Source organism: Mauremys mutica, chromosome 4 (genome assembly GCF_020497125.1).
Source record: "Mauremys mutica isolate MM-2020 ecotype Southern chromosome 4, ASM2049712v1, whole genome shotgun sequence".
Taxonomy (NCBI): domain Eukaryota; kingdom Metazoa; phylum Chordata; order Testudines; family Geoemydidae; genus Mauremys; species Mauremys mutica.
Window position 1 is genome coordinate 20,173,534 of NC_059075.1, and position 13,847 is coordinate 20,187,380.

The 13,847-nt window shown below is 45.8% G+C and overlaps 1 protein-coding gene across 4 annotated transcripts in view; it reads left to right on the forward strand.

Annotated features, from left to right (window-relative positions):
• PPP1R13B (protein phosphatase 1 regulatory subunit 13B) overlaps positions 1 to 13,847 on the forward strand; it is a 122,870-nt gene that overhangs the window by 30,127 nt on the left and 78,896 nt on the right. For all 4 annotated transcript variants that reach the window (XM_045015751.1, XM_045015753.1, XM_045015755.1 and 1 more), the window contains exon 2: positions 8,664 to 8,811. In XM_045015751.1, the coding sequence (XP_044871686.1) occupies positions 8,664 to 8,811 (148 nt within the window). The remainder of the gene's footprint in view (positions 1 to 8,663; positions 8,812 to 13,847) is intronic.

A 13,847-nucleotide genomic window follows, 5' to 3' on the forward strand; every position in this document is an offset into this window, starting at 1 on the left:
TTTAGTTCGAATTCGGTACTCCACAACGACGAGGGGAGTAGCGCTAAATTCGACATGGCTATCTCGAATTAGGCTATGTGTGGATGCAAATCGAACTTAGTAGCTCGGGAGCTATCCCACAGTGCACCACTCTGTTGACGCTCTGGACAGCAGTCCAAGCTTGGATTCTCTGACCAGCCACACAGGAAACGACCCGGGAAAATTTGAATTCCTTTTCCTGTCTGGGCACTTTGAATCTGATGTCCTGGTTGGACATTGGGGTGAGCTCAGCAGCACCTGCAACGATGCAGAGCTCTCCAGCAGAGGAGTCCATGCAATCCCAGAATAGAAAGAGGTCCCCAGCATGGATAGACCGGGAAGTCCTGGATCTGATCGCTGTGTGGGGCGATGAGTCTGTGCTTTCGGAGCTGCGCTCCAACAAACGGAATGCAAAGACCTACGAGAAGGTCTCCAAAGCCATGGCACTCAGAGGATACAGCCGGGATACAACGCAGTGCCGCATGAAAATCAAGGACCTGAGACAAGGCTACCAAAAAGTCAGAGCGGCAAACGGACGCTCCGGAGCCCAGCCCCAGACATGCCGCTTCTACGAGGCACAGCATGCCATTCTAGGTGGGTCTGCCACCACTGCCCCACCAGTGACCGTGGACTCTGAGGATGGCATAGTGTCGACGGGCAGTTCCTCGGCGATGTTCGCTGATGAGGAAGGGTTTGTGGAGGACGACGCAGGCGACAGCGCTTACAATACCACTTTCCCCGACAGCCAGGATCTCTTCATCACCCTCACAGAGATCCCCTACCAACCCTCCCCGGCCGTTAACCCGGACTCAAAATCAGGGGAAGGATCAGTCGGTAAGTGCTATAAACATGGAAACATTTATTTTTTAAAAAACAGGAATAAAAAATGAATAAAAACTATCTAAAAAGTTTTCCATATAAAACTATATAAAAAGAAGGTCCACACATATAGGGATGGAACAGAAATCCTCTTGGGACACTTCCACGAAGTTCTCGTACAGGAGCTCGAAAAGCCTCCGCAGGAGGTTCCTGGGGAGAGGTGCCTTATTTGGTGCTCCGTGGAAGCACACTCTTCCGCGCCAGGCCATCCTAACGTACAGCGGAATCATTGCCTCCACCAGCATGGCAGCATACGGTCCTGGTCTGTGCAGGGATTCTAGCAGCATCCTCTCTCTCCGAGTGACCCGCCTCAGGGTAATCTCGTTCGGCGACTGCTGCATCTAATTAGGGCAATTAGTGTACTGTTACTAATGTGAATGCTTGACTTTTACTTTACATAGCAATGACCTTCGTTTAACAGCCACGTGTTGGAGGCCGCAGAGGAAAAGCATACAGTGATCTTTCCTGGGCACAGCCGCGAGGGGCTGGAACAGGGTCAGACTTTATGCTTTCCAGATTGCCTTCAGCGGGAGGGCACAGCTATCCATTAACTGTTAAGCAGCCTATAGTGTAGGGCTTACCAGGCCTGGCTGCTACACGGATTCAGCTGTACCGCCCCGCTTGTCTGATCTCCTGTGCAAGACCGCAGCCAATGAAAGCGTATTCCGAAATCTCGAACTTTCAAGAGCTCGTGAGACTAGGTGCCCTGTATGGTCTTGTTCACAAACTGAGTAGACTGTGTTCAGTGTTCGCAAACATGCATCTTTTCAAGGAAATCGCTTCCTTTTTCCCATCACACAGCTGCGGCTCTTTCACGAACTGCCCCGGCATCCCCCTCACAGAGGCTGGCGCAGATTAGGCGGCGAAAGAAAGACTAGGGACGACATGTTCTCGGAACTGATGGCCTACTCCAGAGCCGAGGCGGCCGAGCAGAGACAGTGGAGGGAGACCCTATGTCAGCACCAGTGCTCACACAGCGAACGGGAGGACAGGTGGCAGCAGGAAGACCAGCAGGCGACTCAAACGCTGCTTGGGCTAATGAGGGAGCAAATGGACACGCTCCGGCGCCTTGTAGATGTTCTGCAGGACCGCAGGCAGGAGCAGAGAGCCCCCCCTGCACTGTATCCGCAACCGCCCTCCCCCGCCACAAAGTCCTGTCCCCCTCTCACCCAAAATCACAAGAAGGAGGGGCGCTAGGGGCCGTGAAAACTGTCACTCCACCCCAGCAGAGCGCTCATGTACCAAACAGCTCTCATGCCATAAATTTTGAGAAGTGCTTCCCTTCCTGGATCACCCAGTCCCAAATCCAAGTTTCATCCCCCCACTGTGTAGTTGAGTATTAAGAGTAGTTTGTTGTTGTTCACTGTTTCCGTCACGTTTTCCTTGTCAGAAGACTTTGTGTGAAGGGTGGGGAGGGTTTTTTTAATTGCATAGGACAGCCTCCATTACCAGGGTACAGACTTGGGGGCAGGATCAACAGCAGGACACACACAGACTGCAGTCACTGGGCACCAGGGTCAGTCTGTGAGGTGTATGCTGCCCCGGGTCAGTCTGTGAGGTGTATGCTGCCCCAGGGTCCTAGCTCCTGCCATCCACAAATGGCAAGGCAGGCTGCCCTTACCATGCCCTTCCACCCTAGCCACGAGCCTCTCCGATGCCCTGAGCCCCAGGAAGAGCCCTCATCCACAGACACATACTCACCCTTCCCACACACCCCTCACCCCTTCCTACGCCCCAGCCCAGAGCCTGCATCCAAACTCCGTCCCAGAGACGGCACCCCTCACCCCTTCTTGCAAACCCACCCCTTCCTGCACACCCACCTGCAACCGTCCTCCCCCCAGAGACCGCTGTAGGAGCAGGAGCCTGTCATTCCTCTAGTGTAGAAGCGGTCTGTACATCAGTGCACACCGTACCCACCACAGTCTGCGTCCATGTTTCAACCCTTGAACAGGAATTCATAATTAAAGAAGACTTTGTTAATAATCAGTGTTCCATTAAATTTATTTTAAAACGTGTGTTGGAAGGGGGGAAACCTGGAGAATGGGGTATGTAACCGCAGATCGAAGTCAACAGTCACTGAAACAGGCTCAGGTTCAGCTTCTCTGTAAATCAAGTGGACAGTCATAGGTTACCCTGCTCTCCGAGGAACCTAGCTTTCAAAGCCTCCCGGATGCACAGCGCTTCCCGCTGGGATCTTCTATTGGCACGGCTGTCTGGCTGAGCGTAATCAGCAGCCAGGTGATTTGCCTCAACCTCCCATCCCGCCATAAAGGTCTCCCCCTTGCTCTCACAGAGATTGTGGAGCACACAGCAAGCAGCAATAACAACGGGGATATTTTTTTCGCTGAGGTCCGAGCGAGTCAGTAAGCTCCGTCATCTCCCCTTGAGACGTCCGAAAGCACACTCCACCACCATTCTGCACTTGCTCAGCCGGTAGTTGAAGAGTTCCTTCTCACTGTCCAAGGCGCCTGTATAGGGCTTCATGAGCCAGGGCATTAGCGGGTAGGCTGGGTCCCCGAGGATCACTGTAGGCATCTGCACATCCCCAACCGTTATTTTGTGGTCCGGGAAGAAAATACCTGCCTGGAGGCGTTTAAACAGACCAGAGTTCCTGAACACACGCGCATCATGAACCTTGCCCGGCCACCCGACGTAGATGTTGGTAAAACGTCCCCTATGGTACACCAGTGCTTGCAGCACCATAGAAAAGTAGCCCTTTCGGTTAATGTACTGGCTGGCCTGGTGGGCTGGTCCCAGGATAGGGATGTGAGTCCCATCTATAGCCCCACCGCAGTTTGGGAATCCCATCGCGCCGAAGCCATCTATGACGACCTGGACGTTTCCTAGAGTCGCTACCTTTGAGAGCAGTTGCTCAACGATTGCGTGGGCTACTTGAATCACAGCAAGCCCTACGGTAGATTTGCCCACGCCAAAGTGGTTCGCTACTGACCGGTAGCTGTCTGGCGTTGCAAGTTTCCAGAGGGCTATGGCCACTCGCTTCTGCACAGTCAGGGCTGCTCGCATCCGGGTGTCCTGGCGCTTCAGGGCAGGGGCCAGCAAGTCACAGAGTTCAAGGAAAGTGCCCTTACGCATCCTGAAGTTTCGCAGCCACTGTGATTCATCCCAGACCTGCAGCACTATGCGGTCCCACCAGTCCGTGCTTGTTTCCCGGGCCCAGAATCGCCGTTCCACACCATGAACTTGACCCATTGCCACCATGATCTCCACTGCGCGGCATACCCTGCTTTGTGAGAGGTCTGCGCCACTCTGTGACTTCCTGTCCTCACCGCGCTGACGGAGCCTCCTCGCCCGATTTCTCAGCAGCTGACTGTGGAAGAGGTGGACGATAAGGTGCGAGGAGTTGACAACGGCCATAAGTGCAGCAATGATCGCAGCGGGCTCCATGCTCACAGTGCTGTGGCGTCCGCGCTGTAACCGACCAGAGAAGGGCGCGAACAGATTTCCCGCCGGTGCTTTCAGGGAGGGAGGGCGTGATTGACGGTTCAATGATGACAGTTACCAAAACCACCCTCGACACATTTTTTTTCCCCCAGCAGGCATTGGGGGCTCTACCCAGCATTCCAATGGGCAGCGGGGACTGCGGGAACTGTGGGATAGCTTCCCACAGTGGACCGCTTCCAAAGTCGACGCTGGCCCCGTTACTGTGGACTCAGACAGTCCAATTAGTGTACTTAGTGTGGATACACAAATTCGACTTCATAAGGTCGATTCCACAAATTCGACTTAAGTAGATTCGAAATAGTCTTGTAGTGTAGACGTACCCTAAGTTGCAGCGCTGGTGGAGACTTTCCAGCGCTGCAACTCTCAAGTGTAGCCAAGCCCTCAGCCAATCACTAAGACAAACAAGTTTTTGTTTACATTTACAGGAGATAATGCTGCCTGCTTCATATTTACAATGTCACCTGAAAGTGACATAGCACTTCAGTAGCGGGTGTTGCAAGCTATTTACGTACTAGATATGAAGGGGCATACAAATGTTTAGCATGCTTTGACCACCATTCCAGAGGACATGTTTCTATGCTGACGATGCTTTTTCTTTAAAAACAAAACCCTTAATTTGTGACAGTTCTCCTCAAAGGAGTTCAGTATGTCTCCTGCTCTGTGGTTTTACCCTCATTCTGCCATATATTTCATGTTATGGCAACCCAGCATATGGTCAGTTTAAGACTGGGGAGGGCAAACTATGGCCCACAGGCAGGATCTGGCCCATCAGGGCTTTGAGTCCAGCTCCCAGAAGTGGCTGGCACCATGTCCCTGCAGCCTCAGGGAGGGGGGAAGGAGGAAGCAGAAGGCTCTTTGCGCTGCCCTTGCCTGTAGGCACAGCTCCCATTGGCCAGGAATGGAGAACCATGGCCAATAGGAGCTTTTGATGGTGGTACCCACAGGTGAGGGATGCATGCAGCATAGCCACCTATCCCACTCCACCCCCAGAAGCCACTGCTGGACATGCTGGCCACTTCTGGGAGCAGCACAGGGCCAGGGCAGGCAGGCAGGGAGCCTGCCTTAGCCCTGCTGCACGCTGCTGCCACCCCAGAGTCACTTGAGGTAAGAGGTGTTGGGCCAGAGCCCAAACCCCTCCTGCACTCCTCCCCCTAACCTCCTGCCCTGAGCCCCCTCCCTCACTCTGTGAAATGTTACAATTGTAAACACACTTTTTAAAAAAATGTAGGGCCTGATTATGGTCTGTTACTGATTTTAAATCTGTTACTTCTGCACCCCAACCCCTTGCCCTGCACCCCTTCTACACCTCTCACCCTCTCCCACACCCTGCACTCCCTCCTGCACCCCTGCCCCAGCCCTAAATTCATGGCTCTGCATATAATTTCCCCACCCAGATGTGGCCCTTGGGCCAAAAAGTTTGCCCACTCCTCATTTTAAGAACACTTTCATTGCAGATTTGACAAAACACAAAGGTACGAATGAGATTTCTAAAGATAGCTATAGCACTTGACCCAATGTTTAAGATTCTGAAGTACCTTCCAGAATGGTATTCTGTTTAACAGTGCAATTAAAGCTGCAATTAATCATTAATTTTAAAAAATCATTTGACTGCCCTAGTATTTTTATTTTAATCTATTCTGTCCATTGTTTCATCAGTTTTTGGTTTTTGTTGTGGATTTTTTGTAATTCTTAACAATCTGACTTTTCCAAATAGACAAAATATAATGTGGACATAAAATTACATACAGAAAATGTAATGATCATATAATTCAGTCTGTCAGAAACCTCATATTTGAATGGAAATGAAGTTTTAGGTGAAAGGCCAGTTTCTTGTAAAACAGCAAACCCATGTAGTAGGCTTAATTTTTTTAAAAGGCTTGAGTCATTTCCCCTTCATCCCCCACACCGCCACCGATTTAACTTTTTTTTTCCAGTTTGTTAGGTTAAAAGCAGGAATCCTTTTAAAAGAAATTAATGTGACTTATTTAAAAATCATAACATTAACATGTATCTTGAAATAGCATAGCACTATCTTGCATTCTGACAGCTTGTTCATAAAGTGTTTCAGAAATTAGTAGGACATCAGAAAGCGTGCATTTGTGTTGAAATGCACTGAAGCCTGAAAGCCTTTCATGTTAACTGATTAAATTGGTAAATATCACTGAAGGGTAAGGTAGCAAAAGGATTTTATGCACTGTTTTTAAACTTGCAGTTTAAGACATTGGTTGGCAAATATAATGCTTTGGATCTTGGAGAAATACAACACAACATTTGTAATAGAAAATATTTAGTTCAAATATTTTTCAACTAAATGAGAAGTACTATGTAAAGGAAAAGATGTATTTCTGTCTGCTATGTTTACTGAAGTAGTATCTGAGTGCAAGATCTAGTGAGTAGTTCAAACAATACTGCATGTTCTCTTTCCTCCCCTCCTCATTAATAATTAATTAATTAATCATTACTGTGGGAAGAGATGGTGGAGAAGCATTTCATTTTAAAGTTAAGGATTGTGGTTTTTTCTTGGCTCTCCTAGGAAGATTTTTCCCAGTCATAGGCCAGCTGCCAACATAGCTGTCTCCTGTCAGTTTTCCTCTTGATCTAGATAGTTAGTGTTCCTAAGACATGCAGCTAATGTGGTAAATATTAGGTGCAGAGGTAAAGGCAATTTCTTAGAGACCCTCAGCCCATGGAGAGCAAAGAAAATAAGAGCGGCATCTGAAACTTAACTTGGTATTCAGTGAGGAACCAATGCAAGTATTGTGGTCCAGGGATGGTTTACTCATGAATATTTTTGGTTCATCCTCATTGTGGCATTGTTCCCAAGTATCATGAATGCACTAATCAAGCAGGAAGGATATGAAAGCATGGATTAAAGTGGCAAAATCCCTCTTTATTAGGAACAGCAAGAATCTCTTAGCAGGAGCAGGCATTTTGCAGTTTTTTCCATTTGAAAACCCATTATCCATAGATAGACTTGCTAATTCCTCCATGCCTTAGTCAAGAGGTAAAGAAGCCTTTTCCGTAAGGATTAAAATATTCCATATGGACAGGGCCCCATGGACATACTGGTTCAAAATCTGAGGTGGAAGCTCTTAAATTCTGAAGCAACATTCATTTATTCTATCACCATGAAATATGTCATGATTTTCCCTCCCCCCTCCACACCCAGTCACATATAGCTATGGCTCACAGTTGAAAATACTGATGCAAAATTTGTTTTTATTTTCGACCATAATTGTGTTTGAAAATGTTTTCCCTGTGTTCTCCAGGTGATCTGTTCCACACCTCCTTCCTATCATATGTATTTGGAAAGCTTATAGTTGTTTCAGCAGCATATCTGCCTGTCTGAAGGCCTCAGTTGCTGCACTATTCTCTGGGCTGTCTAGCTTTCTCCCTATACTTCTGGTCCCCAGTTGCAAGTTAGACTCCGCACTGGTTCCCTATCCTGGGTATATGGAACAGTGCAAGGAACATTGTGGTGAAAGCTGCAGAACAACAGAAAGTTGAAGGCAGGTCCCAGCAGGGCAGGTAGATAGAAAAAAATAAATTAAAAAAATTGGGCACGTAAGTGCAGTAACAATGGTGAATTTCGGTGGCAGGCTGAATTCATGTCATAGTGGGAAAAATGTCAAATTGTATATTGTACTCCCTGGTTGGAGTGCATGTGCTCATTTGCTCCGTAGGGATGGCTCACTAATGGGGGCTGCAAGGGAATGCATGGAACATGCTCGGTCTCTGTGGGAATGACATGTACACAGTCTAGTTATCTTTAGCAGCTGAGAGGCTTGAGTGAGCTTGGTAAGGAGGGAATCTTAGAAGTGGTTCGTTTTTAGATGTTAGCAGGTTTGCTGGACATGTGCAAACTGGGTGCTTTTTGTTCTGGTTTTTCCAAATGTATAGGTTAGTCAAATTTAGGTAGATTTTCACAGGGATGACAAAAACAAATCTGACACAAAGGCACCCCCAAATTTCAAGTTCCTGCTCCAAAGATTGGGGGTGCTAGAATATCTCAAGATCTTTTATTTGAAAATCTTTTAATACAGGGGAAAAATAGTTTTGTCCTAACTTCACTTTCAGCAACAGCTGAACCATTTTGGCTGGAACTTTATTTTAAAAAGCCTCAGCTTGAGGCAGACACCCAGGATAGAACACTTCAGTCCAAACAGTTAAAGGAATTGAAAATGGGGTCTTTAAATAGGAAGTGTCAGGAAACTTTCATATCAGTTTAAAGGAAGATTGTATAAAACTGGGCTCTATTCCTGTTTGGCATTGTTTTTAATTATTGTATCATTTTTCTCTTTCAGATGATACTAACTGTGTTCTTGAGCAACAATGAACAGATTTTGACAGAAGTTCCAATTACACCAGAAACAACCTGTCGAGATGTTGTGGAGTTCTGCAAAGAACCTGGCGAAGGAAGTTGCCATCTGGCTGAAGTGTGGCGTGGAAATGGTAAGCGAAGTGTTCTTTGGTAACAGATATAATTTTCATATTTTAAGATACAAATATAGGTTTTATTACTGATTTTTAGTTGTATTTTGCTTTTGCTAGAGAATTTTTGCAGAATATTAGACTTCAAATTGTCACAGCTGTAAAGATAAATATAACCCTTGCTAATTTTTTTCCCTTGTCCCTTCCTAGCTTGGAATACTTTAATGAAATGTACATGGAATGCAGGTGACAAATAATAAATGTCTCTAAGGTTATGTGAGACTTTGCAGATTTTTAGTCTAAACAGTTATACTGAACACTTTACTTAAGCAGAAATTTAGTTTTTGTAAATTTATTAATTTTGGGCTTGTGATTACCTTGCCCATGTACACATACTCATGCCAGCTCTCATTGAGCTAGCCCATGTATAAATAGCAGTGTAGCTACAATAGCATGGGTGGAGGCATGGTTGACGCATGCTGAGTACAAACTCGCCTGAGACCAATGGGGAGATATATATATTCGGCACAGCTCAGCTGTGCCGCTGCACTCTAGCTTCCTCTTTTCATGGAAGCTTAATTTCTGGTGATAACCAGTGCTTCTGACTCTGGGTTGTGATGTCTTGTATCTAATTTTCCATAAAGAAGGGTTTTTTTTCCATACATGTCCCAGTCTCCTTGTTTAACTTAAACCATGAAATCTCCCTTCCTAACTTCTGTAGCCTTGCTTTGTGATTGGGGAAGACTGGGTGGCATTCTTCAGACATCTGTAGAGCCCTTCCAGAGTAAGCTGTTCACATAATACTGAAGTCCCATTTTCTTTTAATTTCAAGATTCTGTAAAGGTGAGAGGTATCTCAGTGTGTCTTCTCCTACCAGATGAGAACCCACAGAGGAGCAGAGGGAAACCTTCCCATAGTTGGAACCCTCCTTCCAGATGGTGCTGGGGTTGCCTCTCGCACTGAGGTTACCTCTCCGGGGGAGGAAACTCCAGTTTCTAGGAAAAGGCAGGTGTTAGTAATGGGAGATTCGATTATTTGAAATGTAGATAGCTGGGTTTGTGAGGACCGGGAGAACCACATGGTGACTTGCCTGCCTGGTGCGAAGGTTGCGGATCTCTCAAGGCATCTAGACAGACTACTATGTGTAGTGCTGAGGAGGAGCCAGTGGTCGTGGTACATGTAGGTACCAATGACATAGGGAAGGGTAGGGGAGAGGTCCTGGAAGCCAAATTTAGGCTGCTAGGGAAGAGACTGAAATCCAGGACCTCTGTGGTGGCATTCTCAGAAATGCTCCCAGTTCCACACGCAGGGCCAGGTAGGCAGGCAGAGCTTCAGAGTCTCAATGCGTGGATGAGACGATGGTGTAGAGAGGAGGGGTTCACGTTCATTAGGAACTGGGGAAACTTCTGGGATGGGAGGGGCCTATACAGGAGAGATGGGCTCCACCTAAACCAAAGTGGAACCAGACTGCTGGCACTAAACATTAAAAAGGTTGTAGAGCAGTTTTTAAACTAGGAGATGGGGGGGGCGGGGGGGAAAGCCGACTGCTGCAGAGGAGCCTGTGGATCGGACACAGACTTCTCTTAGGGGAGAGTCTGATGATAGGGAATCTCCAGGCTATAGTCAGGAGCAGAGGACAGAAGAGGATAATGTAAGGGCTGGATCAGATGATAAACAGTCACATAAAGAATCTGGCACACCAGAAAAGGGCAGACAAATAAACAGGGACAAGTTTTTAAAGTGCTTGTACACAAATGCTAGAAGTCTAAATAATAAGATGGGTGAACTAGAGTGCCTTGTGATAAAGGAGGATATTGATATAATAGGCATCACAGAAACCTGGTGGACTGAGAGCAATCAATGGGACACAATCATTCCGGGGTACAAAATATATCAGAAGGACAGAACAGGTCATGCAGGGGGAGGAGTGGCACTATATGTGAAAGAAAATGTGGATTCGCTTAAGATTTTTATTTCATTTGAATCTACATGTTCCATAAAATCTCTATGGATAGAAATTTCATGCTCTAATAAAAATATAACATTAGGGATCTATTATCAACCACCTGACCAGGACAGTAATAGTGATGATGAAATGCTAAGGGAAATTAGAGAGGCTATCAAAATTAAGAACCCAATAATAGTGGGGGATTTCAATTATCCCCATATTGACTGGGAACACTTCACTTCAGGACGAAATGCAGAGATAAAATTTCTCGATACTTTAAATGACTGCTTCATGGAGCAGCTGGTCCGGGAACCCAGAAGGGGAGAAGCAACTCCTAGATTTAATCCTGAGTGGAGCGCAGGAGCTGGTCCAAGAGCTAACTATAGCAGGACCGCTTGGAAAGAGTGACCATAATACAATAGCATTCAACATCCCTGTGGTGGGAAGAACACCTCAACAGCCCAACACTGTGGCATTTAATTTCAAAAGGGGGAACTATGCAAAAATGAGGGGGTTAGTTAAACAAAAGTTAAAAGGTACAGTGACTAAAGTGAAATCCCTGCAAGTTGCGTGGGCCCTTTTTAAAGACACCATAATAGACACCCAACTTCAATGTATACCTCAAATTAAGAAACACAGTAAAAGAACTAAAGAAGAGCCACTGTGGCTTGGCTTAACCATGTAAAAGAAGCAGTGAGAGAGACTTCCTTTAAAAAGTGGAAATCAAATCCTAGTGAGGCAAATAGAAAGGAGCACAAACACTGCCAGCTTAAGTGCAAGAGTGTAATAAGAAAAGCCAAAGAGGAGTTTGAAGAATGGCTAGCCAAAAACTCCAAAGGTAATAACAATGTTTAAGTACATCAGAAGCAGGAAGCCTGCTAAACAACCAGTGGGGCACCTTGACGATCATAATACAAAAGGAGCGCTTAAAGACGATAAAGTCATTGCGGAGAAACTAAATTGATTCTTTGCTTCAGTCTTCACGGCTGAGGATGTTAGGGAGATTCCCAAACCTGAGACAGCTTTTGTAGGTGACAAATCTGAGGAACTGTCACAGATTGAAGTGTCACTAGAGGAGGTTTTGGAATTAATTGATAAACTCAACATTAACAAGTCACCGGGACCAGATGGCATTCACCCAAGAGTTCTGAAAACTCAAATGTGAAGTTGCGGAACTGTTAACTAAGGTTTGTAACCTGTCCTCTAAATTGGCTTCGGTACCCAATGACTGGAAGTTAGCTAATGTAACGCCAATATTTAAAAAGGGCTCTAGAGGTGATCCCGGCAATTACAGACCGGTAAGTCTAACGTCAGTACCGGGCAAATTAGTCGAAACAATAGTTAAAAATAAAATTGTCAGACACATAGAAAAACATAAACTGTTGGGCAAAAGTCAACATGGTTTCTGTAAAGGGAAATCGTGTCTTACTAATCTATTGGAGTTCTTTGAAGGGGTCAACAAACATGTGGACAAGGGGGATCTGGTGGACATAGTGTACTTAGATTTCTAGAAAGCCTTTGACAAGGTCCCTCACCAAAGGCTCTTGTGTAAATTAAGCTGTCATGGGATAAACGGAAAGGTCATTTCATGTATTGAGAACTGGTTAAAGGACAGGGAACGAAGGGTAGGAATTAATAGTAAATTCTCAGAATGGAGAGGGGTAACTAGTGATGTTCCCCCAAGGGTCAGTCCTAGGACCAATCCTATTCAATGTATTCATAAATGATCTGGAGAAAGGGGTAAACAGTGAGGTGGCAAAGTTTGCAGATGATACTAAACTGCTCAAGATAGTTAAGACCAAAGCAGACTGTGAAGAACTTCAAAAAGATCTCACAAAATTAAGTGTCTGGGCAACAAAATGGCAAATGAAATTTAATGTGGATAAATGTAAAGTAATGCACATTGGAAAAAATAACCCCAACTATACATACAATATGATGGGGGCTAATTTAGCTACAACAAGTCAGGAAAAAGATCTTGGAGTCATCGTGGATAGTTCTCTGAAGATGTCCACGCAGTGTGCAGAGGTGGTCAAAAAAGCAAACAGGATGTTAGGAATCATTAAAAAGGGGACAGAGAATAAGACTGAGAATACAGTATTGCCCTTATATAAATCCATGGTACGCCCACATCTCGAATACTGTGTACAGATGTGGTCTCCTCACCTCAAAAAAGATATTCTAGCACTAGAAAAGGTTCAGAAAAGGGCAACTAAAATGATTAGGGGTTTGGAGAGGGTCCCATACGAGGAAAGATTAAAGAGGCTAGGACTCTTCAGCTTGGAAAAGAGGAGACTAAGGGGGGATATGATAGAGGTATATAAAATCATGAGTGATGTTGAGAAAGTGGATAAGGAAAAGTTATTTACTTATTCCCATAATACAAGAACTAGGGGTCACCAAATGAAATTAATAGGCAGCAGGTTTAAGACAAATAAAAGGAAGTTCTTCTTCACGCAGCACACAGTCAACTTGTGGAACTCCTTACCTGAGGAGGTTGTGAAGGCTAGGACTATAACAATGTTTAAAAGAACTGGATAAATTCATGGTGGTTAAGTCCATAAATGGCTATTAGCCAGGATGGGTAAGAATGGTGTCCCTAGCCTCTGTTCGTCAGAGGATGGAGATGGATGGCAGGAGAGATCACTTGATCATTGCCTGTTAGGTTCACTCCCTCTGGGGCACCTGGCATTGGCCACTGTTGGTAGACAGATACTGGGCTAGATGGACCTTTGGTCTGACCTGGTACTTAATGGAGGCATTTGTATGTGCTCCTTTCTTTCATGAGCACAGCTCCCATGTTGAGTTACTCACAGGTTGGGTGTGCACAATACTGGGCTTTTAGAAATCCAGTGCCAAGCTTAAGTATAAATGTACAGTGCAGTATTTCTCCTGTGAGGGGAGTAAAAATGCAAAACTTAAACTATCTCTGTAGTTCTTTATTCACTCCTGTGAATGGCAGTGTGAGATCTAATGTCGTCTTTCCTCCCCCTGCAACCCCACAGCACTGTATGGTATTTGTCTTAATTACCTCATGGCTCTGTGTAGAGTCTACATTCCATTTTGAATTGTGTCCAAGGGCTGGAGTATAAATTTAGTTCAACTCATC